The sequence below is a fragment of the Salvelinus fontinalis genome, chromosome 28 (genome assembly GCF_029448725.1).
Source record: "Salvelinus fontinalis isolate EN_2023a chromosome 28, ASM2944872v1, whole genome shotgun sequence".
In the NCBI taxonomy this organism is placed as follows: domain Eukaryota; kingdom Metazoa; phylum Chordata; class Actinopteri; order Salmoniformes; family Salmonidae; genus Salvelinus; species Salvelinus fontinalis.
In genome coordinates this window covers 246,105-264,732 of record NC_074692.1, presented here as the reverse complement: position 1 = coordinate 264,732, position 18,628 = coordinate 246,105, and the positions used below count along the sequence as shown (strand labels likewise).

The following is an 18,628-nucleotide window of genomic DNA, read 5'->3' as shown; positions in this document are numbered from 1 at the left end:
TTCGGCACATAACATGTGCTTCTTTGTGTTCATACCCAGTCGTGAGTGAGTGCATGAAACAGTAACATACAGCTAGCTATGCAATGAACACACCAGCCAACCAATCTAAATAACGGCAGTTCTATGTTCACGTCATCTTTTTCCATCGCTCCCCAACATTGAAGAATAAGCCATACTAGAAGCAAAATGACAATAATGTTTTAGAATTTTTTGTGTAATTGTGCAAGACAAAACTGGAGAACGCATATATTAGGCAAACATATTGTGTCGCCTACACCTGTGTATGAAGAGTGGCGTAAAGAAAAAACAGAGGACCACCTTATTTGGTTTGGCATTATGCTATCCCACACAATAAGCGCCAGCGCGCATCTTGAGCTTTCAGATGAACATTCTTGAGAGTGAGACATAGTTGCCTATTTCTTTTTTAATAGTACAGTCACCATCACACAACTTCATCAACCGACCCTTCTGCAAAAGCTGCATCATGGAGTAAGCAAATTGAAGGCAACAACCAATAAAATTCAAGAAACAATGAAAATTTCAAGACGAAACAAACAAAATGTATTTGAAACGATATATTAAAAGTGCTTTTGATTTTCATGTCTCTCCTCTTTGACTGATGATCGACTCCACACACACTCATGACCAGGAAAAAGGTGCCACAGATGTCCTCTCCTCAAAATGTCCACGAGGTCAGTAAGCTGCAGTTGCAGGTCCATAGTATCAATTGGAAAACGTTCAACCATCAGTGGCGATATTGTCATAGCGATTAGACTTGTTTCTTATTTTGTCTAAATTTCTTTATTTTTCTGTTTTAAATTCTCACTTCAATTTTAATTCTTGGAGAACATAGCTTCGACAAAACATATATCGCACTCATTATAAGAAGCAAAAGGTTATATCAAAAATTATTAGTATAGAATCACAGAAAAGCTGGTTTAGAACCAGAAAAAAATACAAAACAGACAGGTACATGGACACAGGACATTTCTTATAATTGCTTGGAAACATTATTTTCCCGCTAAATCTTGATTCTTTTTTTTCTTACTGCGCATATGATGTTTTTCATTTTATTTGTATGATTTTTTTTTTTTTTTTTTTTTTTTTACAAAAAAGGAAAATAAAGACTAGTATTTTACAAAATGAAGAGTACTGTTCTTGAAGACGAGAGTGGATTTACACAGGTGTAAGTCCAGTTCCATATTTTCTGTACATAACGTATTCCATCTCAGATCTTAGTCCCAGAAGACAAAAAAAAAAAGCATGTCATGTCTTCCAATGTGTTCAAAAAGGTCCTATATATAGTCTTCTTGTACGGGATGCTGAATTTTGGTCCTTTTTCTCTTTTTTTTGTCACTCTCATTCGGATCATTGGATGGACATGTAAGGCCAGTTGAAGCTGCTCCCGGATAATAGCATATCCCTGATGAGGGTTTCAATAGGAGTTTTACCTACCAAGCGGACGAAGAACAGCTGCTCAATTACCGATGAGGAGACGGTGCGGAGAGAGGGCAGCCGCAGCAAGAGCTTGCCAAAGCGGCTCGGCTGGTTAGGGTACTGGCTCCTCACGTATTCCTCCAGGGCGCACTGAGACTTCTCCTGCAGGCTTTCGATGTGAGCCGCATCTGACAGGCCGCAGGCGTCTGTGCAGGCAAAAAATAGAAACACAAAAGCACTCTGGTTATCATTCAACATCAGCGTTACGTGTTATTGACAAAGTGAAATAAACAAACACACTGCCCAAACATGCTACATCACATTGAGTAAGAGGGACTGTCATATAGAATAAACAAGGGCGATATGTTCAAGTGGGGAACGCACCACACAGCGGCAGATACCTCTACACGTTCATAAACCGATCAAAACAAAGAATATGCAGCTAACTGGGATGGAAAATGGTGTGTAGCATAAGCCTATAGCATTTCCAATGGAAGAAGCAGGGGGAAAGGTATAGGCCCAGTCGTGCTTTCTGAATCAGGGGACTCAAGTCTATACAAATGTAGAAAATACATTGATTACGTTGAAATTGCAATGGCTGTATATGACCTAATTAGTCTACTCTCAATAAGCTGTTAAGACATTTTTCCGCTCTTTACTTGATAGACCATGGTTGGCCTGCTTGTCAATGTAGCCTAGGAAAGGCCGCTGGAAGCAATCAAATTTATTAGCGGGGCGAAGTCAATAGTCACGCAGAAAACACGTAAAAATACGAAAAGGAGCCAGCACAACAACACATGCGAAATGTGTTTTGTACACAGTCGGGGGTTGTGGATTGCAGTCTGCATAGGCCTAAATAGAGAAACACTCAATGTCAATGCCTTAAGATATGTTTGCGAATAGTACAAACTAAACGGTTTTGTCGCCATGGCATAGGCTTACTGCCGTGCTTAAAAATCTGCAGTAGACGGTTGAGCAAGGCCAAGCATACTGGCATATGGACCGTTATGTGTAGGCCTGACGATGTTGCATTAAGTCATTGCTTTGTTGCAAGTGCACAGGAGCGATAGCCTCAATTCTCCAGCTCTAATACATTAAACATCGGACAATGCTATCCGAGAGGCTTTTAAGCCTCATCTTGATTTCTCAGGGCTATAACTCACTATGGCCAGACACAATAACCTTATGAACTTGCGGACTGCGTGGGGGCAACTCGGAGATCTCGGGTTGATTTACTATGTATGAACTTATAGGTGGCACAACCCCATGTAGCCTATGCAAATCCGTTTGGATTTTTTTTTTTGAGTGTCACTATTCAATGAATAAAACGATTAATCGGGGAGAAATGAATTACATTTCAAAAAACTCTTGCAAATATAAACTTGGCTAAGTTCAAAGCATTTCGGCGACTGCGCAGCAGTGAACGCACGAGTCAAAAGCAAAAGAAAGCTCGTGAAAGGGCACCCTGTTGTACACCAAACATAGAACTAACACTGAAAAAACACAAGATACATATTTTCTAGATTCACGTTCAAGCATCTGAACACAGATAGAAACATGTAATTAGTTATGAAGACGCGATAGATAACTGGACATATTAGGAATCATAAGAAGACAATCACCTAAACTAGGCTAACGCCTATGAGTTTCCTGTTTGAAAATAGCTATAAGTAACCCAATTACAATGTACAACACTGTAAACCGGGACTACAATAGTTTGCTACATATATCATTGACCCTACATGTTGTCTCTTGCTAAAATGGACAAAAATCTAAGTTTAAGCTAGTCATCTTAAACAACTAACTATTCCGTTGTAGGCTATTTTATGTTATATTGTATCTCATAATGTAACAACAACTTGGCACTAGGCCCTCAATGTCATAATGTTAGGTTGATGCCTAATATGAAATACAAAAAATGTAAAAAAAAGTTTGCAATAGCAAAGGTAGTCTATAGGTGGACCAGATTGGCTTGATTGATCATATACATGCACGTAAATATATGTTTGTCTTAAAATGTTATTTTGCAATGATGACTCAAATGAGACCTCAACGTTTCGATGCTAAGGACAGAAATGCCATAAACTATCCCAAAATCCAGGAAAAGTCCTCGTGATCAGATAAAGCAGTGGGAAAGGTTTCCATGTCACTGAGGAGGGCAAACTAGAGGACTGGGGTACGTTTAATTACATTGAATAAAACACTTCCTTTGAATTCCCCTTTGGCCACGAATCAAAACAAGTTCACTGAACACTCAACCTCAGTCTGTTTATCCACATATTTTTTACAAAATAATTACAAAATGCATAACATTATATGTTACCTACATATCATGTAATATAATATATGCCTAATATAATATGCAATGAATGTATTTTAGTATTTCAAGTAGTGTGGATATGTTTAATATAGACCTAATCTAAAAAAAAAAAAAGTATTAAGTAAGATGCTAATACTAGGTAGGCTATAGGTGATGTCATATTGTTTTGAGGATCTCGAGAGTGAAAATGTGTTTATTAAAAATAAATACATTTTCTTATATTACAAAACACAATCATTAGCGAAATTGTGCGTAAATGTGAAATGTATTGATTGAATTAAGGCAATTTAATAAGAATTTGGTCACTATTAAATAGCCACATGATAGCTATTTTGAGCTACGGTCGATTTTGGCTTTTTTATCCACTAGGCCTACTCTCCACTATCCTTACGCGGTACTTGCAAATGGTAATGAGAGCAAGTGTCCACAGTCAAACTTTAAATATCTATAGGCCTATTATTACGCGCGACACCAATGGTAAACTTGCCTCAGCCAGATAGCTAGTAATGAGCTGCCCTGTGTAGACTACTTTTCAAAATGTGGGATTCTAATTGTTTAAGACAATAATTGTGAGAGGAGATATCAGTAAACAAAATAGGCCACATTCCCATATCAATCTCAAGCGTAGTCTACCGCGGCGAGCAAAGTAACACAATTACATTTTAGGCTATTTCATCATTTTCTTTGATCAGGCAGCTAGGGATCATTTCCTGTTTTAAAATGACTCGTGTTTGTGCGCGCAAAACATGAAAAACACGCGCCACAACTTTAAAAGCCTACATGAAGTGTCACACTCAAATGATGCTTTTCTTTACGGATATAATGTTATAAAACAATACGCCTGGGACATAGACCAAAACAAATATCTATAGTTATCCAGATTTATAAAAAATATAATGCTTCATATTTTCTCAACAGTTATTAAATATTATATTGGCTTTCAATCTTTTAATACAAGGTAAAATACTCATTTAAATTACGTTTTTGAAAATATTACATTAGACGCTGTCTGTGGGTCGGTTTGTTTACTTCTCTTTCCCTTTGGCTAACACACAAAATGTATAACTGTGGATATATGCAGCATGTTATTATACAAAACATAATGGAGTAGCCTGCACTAGACAGCCATGGCCTCTAGTCTGATTTTCACCCAGTCTTCCCCCTCACTGCCCGCCTATAAGAGAAGGCCTTAACATAGTGGCATGGTAAACACTCACCTGATGTGAAGAGTACTATTGCCTTGATGCAGCTGTACTCTGCCGAATCAACGTGGAGGGCCTTGAGCTTCTCAACCTGCTCCTGGAAGATTCGAATGTGATCCATGAAAGCCACGACTCGGTCCGCAGACATTGGAGAAGCGTGGAGGCCTGCCGCGGCGAGCAGAGGGGCCACATGCAAAGGCATGGAGCACTGAGCTGCGTTTAGCACAAACAGCTCGCTCCACGTCAGCCTGAGAAGGGACACCTGGTCGGTGATCTGCAGATCGGGAAAGAAAGGGATGTTCCTAGCCCATTCCACAGCGCTGAAGAGCAAGCGAGCGGCCAGCTCGCAGATGTTCTCGATACCCATGATATTGTTGGGCTGCATGCACTGGCTTCCATATCGGGACGTCGGGTATGGTTCGGCCCGAAGCAATAAGGAGATGTATCCGGAGAGATAGCAATGGCCGTTCAGAGGGTCCCCGTTCGTCAGCGCGTACTGACCTGGGTTCGGTTGGGTTGGAGGCATTCGTCCTCGCTGAACCGCTGACAAAAAGAAAGAGAAGGAGAGGAAATGTGCATCCAGAACTGATGAACATTGTTGTATGTGCAACCTATGCCGAGAAGCATAAGGCAAGCTAGTGTTTTCTGCTCTCAAAATAATGGGGTAGCGTTTCCCATCCCAATTTAGCTCAAACTGTAAATTATATAGTGTGTAAGATTGTGTGTTGTTTAAATAAATGATACCATTTTCAATATCACCATGCTCAATGTTGCACTGTTTACATTTGCATTGACTATGCATGCATCTAGATTAACACACACACACACACACACAAACATTAAATATTGAACATAACGGGTGTTGCCATTTGCTAAATTGCAGTAATACAGGCCTATAGTGTAATTTAGGTATATGCATCATCTAATTGTTCAATGCAGCCGATGTGTCAGTTTACTACTGTATTTATCAACGTAAAGCTATATTCCTCCATTACACCTGTGTTATACTGCACTGAAGAAGAATGGCATAGCCTAAATACATCAACACCAAGTAAGAGTCAACCCCTTCTTAGCATAGCAATAGTTTAGTCAAGGAAGAATCGTTTGACAATATACTTGAAAAAGTATAATTGGTCTATATATATTTTTTAATATATTTATTTATTGAGGGTATATTAAATAACATGTATGGTAATTGTGGGGGTTTATTTAAAATACGAGTATTGCTATCATTTGTGCTCCAAAGAGAGGGAAAGTTACGGCCTCTCATACATTATGAGGCAAAACAATGTGCTCCACACAACTTCTCCAGCGTTCCTCAAGCTGCCTAAGCATATGGAACAGGAGGGCGGTGTGGTTATGTTGTCTGTTCGTTTTAATGCACAGACAAACCAAACACTTGTGTATCACTACACATGTAAGGAAGTGCACTTCATGTTCTCTTACACACACACACACACACACACACACACACACACACACACACACACACACACACACACACACACACACACACACACACACACGAGTACTATTAAAAACCTATAAAACACTAAAAGCAAATAGCAAATAGTTATGTTTAGTTTTGACGGTCACAAAAACGTCCGTCAAGTAAATATGTTGCTTTGTTATACCACCTATCTTTTGTAGCTGCGTTCATTACATTTTACCCTCTATAGGCTAAACGCGTACACGCACATTCCTGCAAAAAACAGGGATGTGCAACGGATGCCTTATGTATATGACCTTTATGCAACATGGCAGCTCTACTCGTCTATGGAACTCAGTATGCGTAATCATATGTGGCATTAAAAAAAGATATTCACCTTCCCGCCGCATTCCCACTTTCAAACATTTCTTCAGCCGACAGTATTGGCACTGATTTCGGTGGTGTTGGTCAATGGGACAGTTCCTATTGGCACGACATGTATACGTTAAGTTCCTTCTGACACTCCTCTTGAAGAAACTTTTGCATCCCTCGCAGGTGAACTGACCATAGTGCTTGCCGCTCGATTTGTCTCCGCAAACAACACATTCTATATGCTGTGGACCAGAATTCTGACTCCCCTTGTCCCCAGCAGTCCCAGGTGTTGACGGGGGTCCTGGCTGACTAGGGGTCTGCGGAGTGTGCGGGGCTGCCGACGCCGTCTGCTGTTGCTCCCTCGCCGGCTGAGTTGCTGGATTTGGGCCGCTTGGAGGTCCTCCGACCACGTCTTCCTGCGGATCTCGCCAGACGCTAACTACCATTGCCATATCTCGGGCCCGAAAAGTGCGATAAAGCGAACTGATCGCTGGGATTTATAAAGCGAGGGGAGAAAAAAAAATCTCAAACACGACAGTGCAAAGTCAAATCGGAGCAAACAATCTCCTATGTGAAAGAAGGGAGCAGAACACGATCAATACCTTCAAAATACAGGACACGATAGAATAAGCACCCGATCAGGATATGCAAGTATCGGGAGGCCAGTTCCAAGGTAAATTGCAGTTAGCCATTCAGGTACCCTATCTTGAAGAAAAAGCGAGCCAGACGTAACAAAAATGCAGTTTGGTATAAAATAGCCAGAAAGGAGGCAGGAGCGATTCACATGGACGTAGAAATGAACATAAAATCTTTCAAAGACACGCGATCCAAAGTGCTGCGAGAAATAAATTCCCTTCTCTTTTCTTCCTTGCTCCTTACTCCCGTCTTCGCTGTTGGAGGGGAGGAAAAAACTGAAGAGCAGGATTTTACATCTATATTCTTAAATAAACCTCATCTCGTCCAGCAAAAAGACCGCGTCGCCGTAGTGCCCATGTAGTTTCACCTCTCCAGCAGGAATGGAGCGAACACGAAGAGATAAAAATAAGGAAGAAAAAAAACAACTAATAGAATATGCAAGACGGAGAGACCCAAAAATGAATGCGTTTAAACGGGAAGACCAGCAGAGCAATGTTTCCGAAACCGGGATCTTCGCGAATGTCTGTATATAGTGAACTTTGACACTACTATTGAAACTGACACGTTTCTATGGAGATCGCTGCGCCTTATATGGTGCTCGTGTCAAGGAGCCAAGAGAGAGGCTGCTGGCAACTGATAATCAAAGGCGACTGACTGGCCAGAGCCCTGCATTGAGGGGGGAGAGGGAAAATGGGAGGCTAAGGTTAGCCAAGCCTCTTTCTCTCGATTGGTTAGAGTCCTCGTTCCTCGCCACCTACGACTGGGGGCTCTGACAAGCACAATTTACATTGAGCTCGCCTCGCGCTGCTATTTACTTTGAAACCTGATTAGCCTACGGGCCGTCTATTGTCACAAAAACAGGAAGAAACCCTGGATAGAATAGCCGAAAAGATGGGTAAAAGAGGGGACAAAGCTTTGCGCACGTGAAATAAACAAACGTGCGAGGCGAAAGGGACTCGCATAGAAGGACTCGCATAGAATTCCCCAAAGTTTGAAATGGTTTGTTTTGAGACTGCTATCTTAATTATAAATGCGGGAGATATAATTATTTATGTATGGTGTATTTTATTATAGGCTACATGCAGCCTACAGCATTTGGTGATGCGTAATACTGTGGTATACACGTCGACGTTACATTTCCATTGTAAAAAAAAATGTTTGGGTTCCAAAATTGCAGGGTAAAATTAGGGAAAATGACAATGTAAGAAATGATGCATAGTAGCCTAGACAAGTCGTGTTAGAATAGGCAGAAAGGGTGCGACGGCGCCAACGAATCTCACAATTACATCGACGAAGAAGAAATACTCTGTAACAGTTGTGGTTTTAAGGCCTGCACAATCACTAAATGGGTGTCATATTATGTCTTAATAATGACAATAACTCAAAATCATGTGAAGCTGTTTGAAAATTGCACGGGGATTCCGGCTTTTTGTGTGTGGATACTGAAGCCTGCATGCGCCTCCAACTAAAAAATGTCTGGATCGGTCTGCCATCTAGCGTACAGTATACAATTACAACCACATAGTAATGCATAACTCACATCTATTGTTATCAACCTTGTAAAATTGTTTGTAAAAAAACAAGTAAACTCCTGAAAATGGCTTTCTTTTTATTCATATTTTTACAGATGCTGTGTTCCTGAAGAACGTTCCAAACACAACAGCTGCGGCTTCTCTTTTAGATTGAGCTTCAAGGTAAAAGTCCTTCAAGGTAAAATCACTTGAAACGAGTGGAACTTAGTTCAGATAACATTGACATGAAACTTACAAACTCGGGTAGTGTGAATATGACAGATACAAAAACATGTAGGCTACATAGCCACCAAAGTCATCAAAACTTTGTTCAGTGGGGCTACAAGCCCGGTGCGTCGACATGCATCCATAATAGCATACACTAAATAGAGGAAAGGGTATTTTCAGTATTTTCAAATGAAGTGAATAGTTTATGAACACATTTGTTATTGTCTTTCCGACTATGGTCAGCTATTAAGAGATATAATGGTGCGCTATTATGCAAGTACCCCCCTTGCAAACGCATAGGAGGAATGGGTGTTTTTAAGTAGCCTATTCAACAGCAGAGCTCTTCCCGTCCCCGTCTCAGACACTGCACTGAGACTCCCGGTCATGTCTCCAGCTCTTTGAAAAGGTGAAACGAATAAGATTAAATCGGACAAAGAATATTCTGTAAGTGTATCATTAAGATTTTACTATACAGATTGGGAAGAGAGTTGGACGGAGAGAGAGAGAGAGAGTGGGGGGGACAGCGAATAAGAGCAGAGAGAAATAGGGCTATAGCACGAAAACAGCGAGAAAAACGAGAAAGTGGACAGCGGGACATTAAAAGAAGAAGCACACAGCGACGACTATTAGGCTATGGTGGACGGAAAACATCGGTAACTGAATTTGGCTAACACCAGCCAGGCAAGTACACAATTAATTTCTGTTTCACCTATTCACAAGTAGCTTTAAATGCTAAGAATACATGCTTGCCTCGCCACACGACCATCTGTCTAAATGCCAAACAGCCACTGTTACATTCCAGGGCGAAACTTTTGAACTGCAGTACTTTTAATCTTTTCCTTTACATTCTAACCGGTTTGGGGACACGTTTCTCCGTTTTAAGCTGTCTTCTCCAGTACATACTGGCATCGTTGATGCTGTTACCACAATTCAGGGAACCCTTTCCAAGTCGTGAGCACCTCACCTGTGCATGGCTATTTGTTGTTTGATCACATAATGAAATGATCGATAAAAGCCTGTTTGTCTCAGAGATAGAGTCAACGGATTATAGGAGAGTTGTTCGACCGAGCTGGTCAGGGGTAGTAGGCTACTAGCTAGGCATGAGAATAGTTCCTGGAAGACTTTCCGGGTGTTTTGCTTCGTCATATGAAAATCTAAGAGGTTCACGATCATCAAATGATCATTATTTCATTGCAAAGTTTGCAGTTACAATTTCAACCACACAACGTTAGATAAATAGAAGAAAGTGTGTCAATTTAAAGGCAAGTTTTACGATTAAGGGAATGTAAATGAAATTAATTACCACAAATGCCCTATTGTTTAGTAGATAATTGAGCCATAAATACAACTTACATCGAGCGATATTGATACAAGCATAGGCTATGAAATACATGTTTGGTGAGACTATAATCAACTTCGAATCCCTTGTGTCTCAGATTTTAAGTTGATGCTATAAATGCATTTTTTAAAGTTTCCCATAACAGGAATTTATAGGCCTTACTATTAATTTCTCTGTTACACATTGAGGAATGTTATATGTTATTACCAAAAATACCAAATGCTTTTCGCAGTGCAATATATTTGCACACGTAGCCTATGCATCCTGACATACATATATTTTCTGAGCATCTGCGGTGAGGTCAATATAAATAGGCCTACGTGGACTTCATATACTGTATTTGTTTTAAATATAGGCTACATTAGGCTCATTTCCAAGTGATGTGGTCTCTCTCTCTCCGTTTTTATAACAAATAAATCGAATTCTGCAGACCGACTTCACCCCACAAACACGTTTGTCGCTTCTGCAAGCAGTCAATCGAGCGTCATGAACTCTTGTGGAGCAGTTGTGAAAGCAATAACAGGCCATGATAGCCAGACTTCCTACTTCGGGAACACGGAGGCAAATATATAGGCATTTCAGTTCATTTAAACACCTAACAACGTTGCAGGAATATAGCTAATAATATAATCCTCATTGATTTAGTTTAGGTTATGTAGACGCTTCAGTTCAGTGAATATATAGTCATGAGTCACGACACCGTTCAAGCTGACAGAGAGCGTTCATTGCTTTCTTTACCTGATCCTTTAGAGGCCTCAGTCGAAATGCCTCCTGTAAAAACAAGTGTTATGTTTCTTCACGACGAGAGAGAGTAACACACATCCGATCTCCGCTGTTCCCACCCCGCGCCCGCCTAAGAATCTGCCTCTAACTGAACTAACTTCCACGAAGAAAAGCCTGCGGTGTTTTGTTCCAAAAACATATAGCCTATATGTCAACCAAGAAAACGATGAGAAAATGGTATTAGAGACGTGTCAAGTGCATGGGCCCTGCATCCGTGTTTTAAATTAGGCTACAAATGAGGGGTGCTGTCAATTATTGCACACCACTTAATATGCGTAGTAGCCTAGCTTACATGTGCAACTACTTTTCACTAAAACTCTATACTTGAGTGATTTATGATAATTCAATTTGATAAAATAACGTCAACTTAAATTAACATAGCAATGTTTGAACAGATAACAGAAACATCTGAAGACAGATGGATTAAGAATTCCTTCTTCTGCGCCTTTAAAAACTTTTCCACATAGTTTATCACTGGACGTATCAAGGCCAGACCGGCATAATGAAACAAGTTTATAATTTCTGTACTATTTTGATTTGTTTTGATGTGTTCTATGCAGCCTAATATCCTAGTTTTGTCATAAATGTCTCTCAACTTTAATCCATGCGTACAGATTATTTAGAATATACATTTTGCATAGTGAATTTGGCGACATAAAGAAAAAATGAAGATGGCCAGTGCTGCTACTTTTCTGTAGACCCAAGCTGTGCGTTATACTTTAATGTGTGAGTTGGAGGTTTTGTTGCGTGCCCCTCTACTTCGAGTCGTTACGAGTTGAAAGAGAAGAGGAGGAGGCTTTTGTCCAATCTGATCCCTAACTATTCGGGGCTCAGATTGGTGTGAAAGGGACGAGAAGGTCACTTGAAATCGCCTTTTATCCGCTGCCATTTTCTCTATGGATCAGCAACTTTCAATAGACATAATCTAATCGCTCTTAATGGAAAAGCTATTCGTGAGAAATAGGGAAAATATTTTAGAGCCTCGCCATTTAAAATCGCCATGTTTAATGTAGGCCTATGGACAAAATTATCTGACGTAAATGATGGTTAAACGGACTAAAGGGAAATGGTTTTCATAAATCGAAACGTAAACTATTAGGACTAGGATTTTAGAATAAACTCAAAGCTATATCATGAACGTGACACCTTTCTTTCAGAACTATATATGATGAAGTATCACCTGAGATAGTCAACACGCAGTTAAGTCACGCTAGAAATATGAGCTACTAGGCTACCTCCTGTCCTTCGTGTATATCCAGCTACTTTTAGGCTTATGCCTGTTACACGTAGTCCTATACATGAAACGTGTAAGAAATGATATTTAATACTTCTTACCGTACCGCCTAACTCCCAACTATTGCGTTGTGACATGCAAGATTGACAGACCAACGCGATCTCACACTGTCAAAGTAGCTAACAGGTTCAGTTGGGATTGTTTCTTCAAGGTTTTAATCATGGGCCTGAATACACCAGGATGAATAAAGCACCACACATTAGGATTTTCGGGCTGGGAAAGCCAAGGCTATAATTGTAGACAATAAGGCCGAAATGACTTTTCCAATTAGCTTGTGGTTGGAGTTTAGTTGGAGGGACTGTCAGTTTACTCGATGGGTAATGGCTTTATTGCTCACAAAACCATGATCTATTTAGAGCACATGTGCTAATTACTTTGGATGGTCTCAGAGACCGAGATCATAAATCCATTAGCGCTAAAATCCGGATAGTTTTACAGTGCAAACACTGTCCTTTTGTAGTTCACCAAAAACCCAAACTGCAAGCGCCAGTAGAGACATCAAAGTAACAGTTTTTTTTGAATTGTTAACCCGGCAAAACGGGCAACGTGACATAAATTACATTGTTATAAGTGATTAAAATCACATGTAAGGTAGGCCTAGTTTAGTAGGGTATAACGTGTGCAGCACGCAATTCAAGGAGAGCAAATCAAAACACCTGTACTGACTTAAAATGGTACGCCTAATATCTGGGTGGCAAACAAAGAAGATAATTAGCAAAACACAACTCAAATCATAATTGTATCATTGAATGGGAGAAGACACCATATTAGCCTAGTGAATGCAACCAATGGCCAAGCGTTTAGGCTATTATGATAGTTTCAATGTCTTGAGACTTTTTAAATCACCTCATTCCATATAATATGAGGACAACCCTTTGCCGCATAGTGCTTGAACAATTGTTCATTTTCTCAACTACATCTATCTACAGCGACCGAGGTAACATGAACACAGTTTTCCAAATGCAGTGGATTCTGGCATTTCACCCTTCAAGTAATTTATTTCGGCGAAACCGGAGGGCAAAGGTGGAATTCTTGAGAAATTCTACAAGGATAGAGGAGCTTTTAGATTTCTGCACGCGGATTACTTTTCATCCTATCGCCACATTATCCGAAAACACACTGTAGATAGACCAATGACAAAAAAGGCAGAACGAGATTATCTCCCGTGCAAATTTGCGACGCCGCACATCACCATTTAAGGAGTATTAAACTAAAACTGGAGTAAAGGGAGAAAGGAAGACACAGAGCCCGGAGAAGTGGCTTGTCTCACGTGTCCATCCTGAAGCTGGGCGGTGAACTAAATCATGAGATACATTTCCAATGTAAACTTGCCCGTCATTGTGCATATTTTGTAGTGAAATGAGTGGCATCACTTCAAGTATCCATAATGTTTTTCTTAAACCAACACACAGTGGGCGCTTAATTAGAATTGTGTCTGGCTGAACCGCCACCGTGTTGTAATAGGGCATGACTGAGCACGTTTAAACAGAGAATAACATGTTACATCAAGAAAAGAAAAAAAAATCACGCTCAACCTCGTTTCTGATCATTTCTCATATATTTTACATGACTTGCTTCTGATGATAAAATGCTTGCATAGACTAATTTACATGTAGCCATTCGTTTTACAAACCAGGGAATAGTGGACAGTTACGTGAGCCATAAGCTATGGTTTAAGCATGATCCCTGAACAAATTCATGAGATGTGTTAAATATAAGTGCATCCCACAAACTGTATGGAACATTACATTATTGCATCCCCTTGTCATTACACAGCTAGAACAAATCAAGAATGCAGATAAGTGTAATAATAATACTAATCCGAATCATAATAAGAATGTCACGACAGTACACACACACACACACACACACACACACACACACACACACACACACACACACACACACACACACACACACACACACACACACACACACACACACACACACACACACACACACACACACACACACACAGGTGCTTCGGTATACTCGCATCTTATATGGGGTGGGGTGTGGGGTGTTATCGTTAGAGAAATATAATGCCGGCAACGGTTGTGAAATGATCAGAGGTGTTAGCCAGATATGAACATCCATAAGTGTGGCAACCAGTGCTGGGCCAGTGATGAATCATGAAAACGAAGAAAGAGAGTCGGCGCTGTTCCCTTTCCAAGTGCTGTAATTGCTTTCAGGCAACAAAATAGAGAATGTTTTGGCCACGATAGCCTTTGTAAGGTGCTTTGAACTGTTCAGTACACCTGGTTGGTAGAAGAACACATGGGCAAATCACAAAAGACTACAGATGCCTTTTTTTTTTAGACATTTTCATATTTATTTGGAAATGGAGTGTGTGTATCTATGTGCGATTGAGTTGACACGTTAGTGAGTGAGTGTGTGTGAAATCAAATGATTCCAAAGCTATTGCCCACTATTTAAATTGACCATCAAAGCTACGCTGGATTTCGGACATGGCTACATCAGGACCTTTTGCCCTGAAGTAAACCAATGTCAGGTGTCCCTGCCGAATGATGATGAACACACCTCTGTGGTGTTAGGCCTGTTGAACTAAACAGAGAATATCTCCTTTACCTTTCAGTTTGGGTAAAAGGGTAAAATCATTTTGCTTCAGGATGCATCAGATACTTATTACAAGCAACTTCAAATATCAACCCCAGCCCTCATACAGTACACACCCACTGAAAAGCAACAAGGCTGCTCCTTTTTAATTCTCGAGCTGACAGATTGTGACCTTATCAGTCGGTTGTTCCCTCTCCCCATGAAACTCTTCAGAGAAATTATTTATACTTTTGTTGGTGGAAAGCCAGAGGGGTCACATTGAAGAAAACATCTATATTCAAAAACAACGTAACTTTAAACCAAGCAACATGTTATTACTTTATGGCAATATCCATACGGCAAGTGTATTTGTTTGTGTGTGTGTGTTCCCCTCATCAACAATGAACTAATTGTGTTTCCTCCTAACAGGGAGTGAGCGACTGTGCAAACGGATCGTGCCATGTAAGTTCCACTGCTGCCACACAGGCCCCTTTCACCAATTCACTGAGACATCTCACTAGTCTACCACTTATCGATTCAAGGATGGAATAATCGACCAACGATACACCTTTATTGTATTGGTATAACCCGAACACTCCCTTGAATCAGATCCGTAATATCATCTTGATACTGTGTCTGGGGCATGGCCAAAGTCAAGTAGCCAATCAGAAGGCAGCGTGACACACACAGGGCCAATGATAGCCACCCACTTTGTCCTTTTATCTGGCTTGCCTTGCGTTGGAAGTGTGTCTTTAAGCAGCTCTCTCCCCTCTCATCAATGTCTCTGTGTTGTTTTTTTTCTCTCTCAGACTGAAAGTAACATCATGGCACGTCGCCCCTCCTTTGGAATATAGAGCATCACCTTGTCACGCAGTCAGAATCGACAGAGGGTTGTGGTGTCACGTGTAAAATAAATGTCTCTGTTTGTATGAGCTTAGTCACAGCAGCACCCATGACATCGTGACGTCAGCACCGTCACACAAGGTGCGGCTCACAACGGCCACGACCTGGATTTATTTGACCGTTGACATCCGAATAATGTAGTCTTCAGGAGTAATAATAATGACACAAAAAATACTGATTATCAAAACTCCTAGCTTAGGTATGACCTATGCATTTGTCTACAAGGTAAGGGTTGCTATTATGCCTGTGTCAGTCGGTTAAGGGCAAGACAGACCAACACGAATGTCGGCTGTGCACGGTGGACCACCTACCGGGTGACGACGAATGGTGGCGATTCAACATGTAGAGTCGTTGGGAAATGATCAGAAAATCACGGCCTGTGTACTGTTGTCAGCGGTGAAATGACGTCCAACCGCTGCGCACCTGCTGTGCACGGCCGACGTTCCTGTTGGTTCCGACTTGGCCTTAAGGATATATGAGCTTCGCCTGTGTCCGTAGCTGAAGATATCCACTGTGCTATGAGTTATGCCTGTGTCAGAGATGATCAACATGCCTGTGCTTGTGTCCTCACTGCCCTGGCCTGGACCCAGAGGACATATTTACAGGGGGTACTAAGCTTAACGCCACGCTGCTCTCCTCTCCACCTCACTCAGCTAACCTTAATCCCTCCTACCCAGCAGCCCACACAGCTCTGAGGGTCAACGGAAACAGAATCAATACTTTATGAATATGTATATAACGTATAATGTCATTCTCAAGTCCAAATGTATTTGTGATGCCATTCGTGTTTGATTGGCAATGTTCTTATTGTCATATTCAGAAGCTAAGGTGAAGCTAGCTGCGTTATGCTACGCTGGGCAAAAAGGTTTTGGACGTACTTGATCAAGTGCCCCGTCCTTTACTAGTCTTTTAATTTATGTATGTGGATTCTTTGTGTGTGTGTGTGTGTGAGACCACATGGCAAGTTTACCTCAGATGACCGCGCAGACATGAGGCGTCCGAGCCGAATTCAAGCCGTGACAAATGGGTTCCGGGGCTGAACAGCAGACATTCCACAACATGCTCCTCTTCAACAGCTCCTTCCTCTCCTTATCCCTTCCTACACTTCTCCTCTAAACATCTATCTCTTCCAAGGTTGTACGGATGCACTTATCGATCAAACATCAACCTGTTGTATGTATCGGAAGAGGTTGTGGGAATCTGGTGTTGGTAGACAAAGAGAAGTGAACCCCTTGGATGTTAGTAGCATCAACTTTTCTTGATCAGTGATGTAGAGGCTGAGAGAAAATATAGTGCTGTGCTTAATCAGGATGTGTAGGTTGTAGCATCCTATCCTCCTCCCCCTGCAATATCCCTCCATTTCTTTAGCCCTACCTCTTCCCTAACCTCCATCTCTTGCTCCCCCCCTCCCTCTCTTCCCTGTTTCTCTCTGATTCTCCAGAATGTTCCTCCACATAATCCTGCCACCTGTGTCAGTGCAAAAAAAAAAAAAAAGGCTATTGGTATTCCTCTTTGAGGCTGGTTAAGGTAAGTGCCAGCCCCCATTACGATGACAAGGCAAGTAATGATGCCGCTTGTTCCCGCGGTTCCCCATGATTTATTTATGCTTTCCCAGGGAGTGATCCTACCACCTCCATCCCCAGTCCTACCCACTCTCTACATTTTTTAAGAACACATGCAGTCGCCACAGGAGTCATGCAGTCGCAACGTCGGCGCCGCCATTGCATGTCACAGGCAGACCGTACGGGAACGTAGGAGGCTGATGCAATGATGTGCTGTGGATACCCTGAGTTTTAATCATGTGTAATAGCATTACTGTCAGAGAAAGCCAAATAATTGTCTGAATAAAAGAATCAATCCATTTCACTTGTATTTTAATGTTAAAGTTTTTTGGGGGGGGGGTATTTGCATTGATTTTGTTGTCCGCTATTGCAAGCTGCTATAGAATAGAACTGCATGTATCAATGAGGGGATTGACGATTCCTGGTGTGGGTCATGTGACATGATCATGTGCATAGATCTTAGATCTCTAAAGTGGCTGAATTGAGGCGTACCAAGATGGCAGACCTAGCGGTGACACATGCATGAGGATCTAACCTTTCTATGGTAGCGTGGTTCTCATTTTCACTTGCGAACGGGGGTGGGTGGGGGGGGGGGGGGGGGGGGGTGTGTGGTCCCAGTGAGGCTGTGGGTGGCGACACGTGGCCCTTTTCGTCGGACTGGGGGCCCGAGCCGCGGGAGTCTGCAATGCCGACAGAATACGTCATCATTGGAACAATGCCAACAGAATGCGACGGAATTGGGAGAAGGCAACGTCACATAGCGAGGTTGTGCTCAATGTGATGGTAGGAGGGGAATGTCTGTTTTCAATGCTCCCCCCCACAGTGGGGATCACGTTCACCTGCTATCCCTCTCTTTCTGATCCCTCTCTCTCCCTCCTCTGCCCTCGCTGTCTGAGGAATTAATTACCAATACGCGGGCTGTATGTCCAGTGTAAATAAATGATAAAGATCACCTGTCAGTCTTCCCATCAACCTGGAGACCCAGAACAAGCTGTGGGAGGGAGGAAATACTGGTGTGTGAGAGAGAGAGAGAGTGACACGGTGTGTAATCATGGC

At 41.5% G+C, this 18,628-nt stretch overlaps 1 protein-coding gene and 1 long non-coding RNA gene across 3 annotated transcripts; one reads left to right on the top strand and one right to left on the bottom strand.

The window, feature by feature from the left end:
• Window positions 1-404: 404 nt before the first annotated feature.
• LOC129825915 (nuclear receptor subfamily 2 group F member 1-A-like) lies at window positions 405-8,024 on the bottom strand. Its single transcript, XM_055886032.1, has 3 exons — window positions 6,786-8,024; window positions 4,975-5,502; window positions 405-1,643 (listed from the first exon to the last, which is right to left on the bottom strand). Exons 1-3 carry the CDS (start codon window positions 7,210-7,212, stop codon window positions 1,369-1,371), a joined length of 1,230 nt encoding a protein of 409 aa, XP_055742007.1. The 5' UTR covers window positions 7,213-8,024; the 3' UTR covers window positions 405-1,368.
• Window positions 8,025-8,160: 136 nt separating this feature from the next.
• LOC129825916 (uncharacterized) lies at window positions 8,161-17,876 on the top strand. 2 transcript variants are annotated; one of them, XR_008754956.1, is made up of 4 exons: window positions 8,161-8,395; window positions 9,024-9,090; window positions 15,537-15,569; window positions 15,917-17,876. It is a non-coding gene; the product is annotated as an uncharacterized LOC129825916 (long non-coding RNA). The 2 variants fall into 2 exon arrangements; XR_008754955.1 differs by having other exon boundaries at window positions 8,166-8,395; window positions 9,024-9,106.
• Window positions 17,877-18,628: the final 752 nt, after the last annotated feature.

What these genes read in the sequence shown, in the direction of transcription:
- LOC129825915 (XM_055886032.1), bottom strand. Translation starts at nt 7,212, where the DNA reads ATGGCAATGGTAGTTAGCGTCTGGCGAGATCCGCAGGAAGACGTGGTC. An exon ending in AGTGGGAATGCGGCGGGAAG is followed by an intron (nt 5,503 to 6,785) that starts GTGAATATCTTT and finishes TCTTTTTGTCAG; the next exon opens with CGGTTCAGCGAGGACGAATG. An exon ending in AATAGTACTCTTCACATCAG is followed by an intron (nt 1,644 to 4,974) that starts GTGAGTGTTTAC and finishes TTGCCTGCACAG; the next exon opens with ACGCCTGCGGCCTGTCAGAT.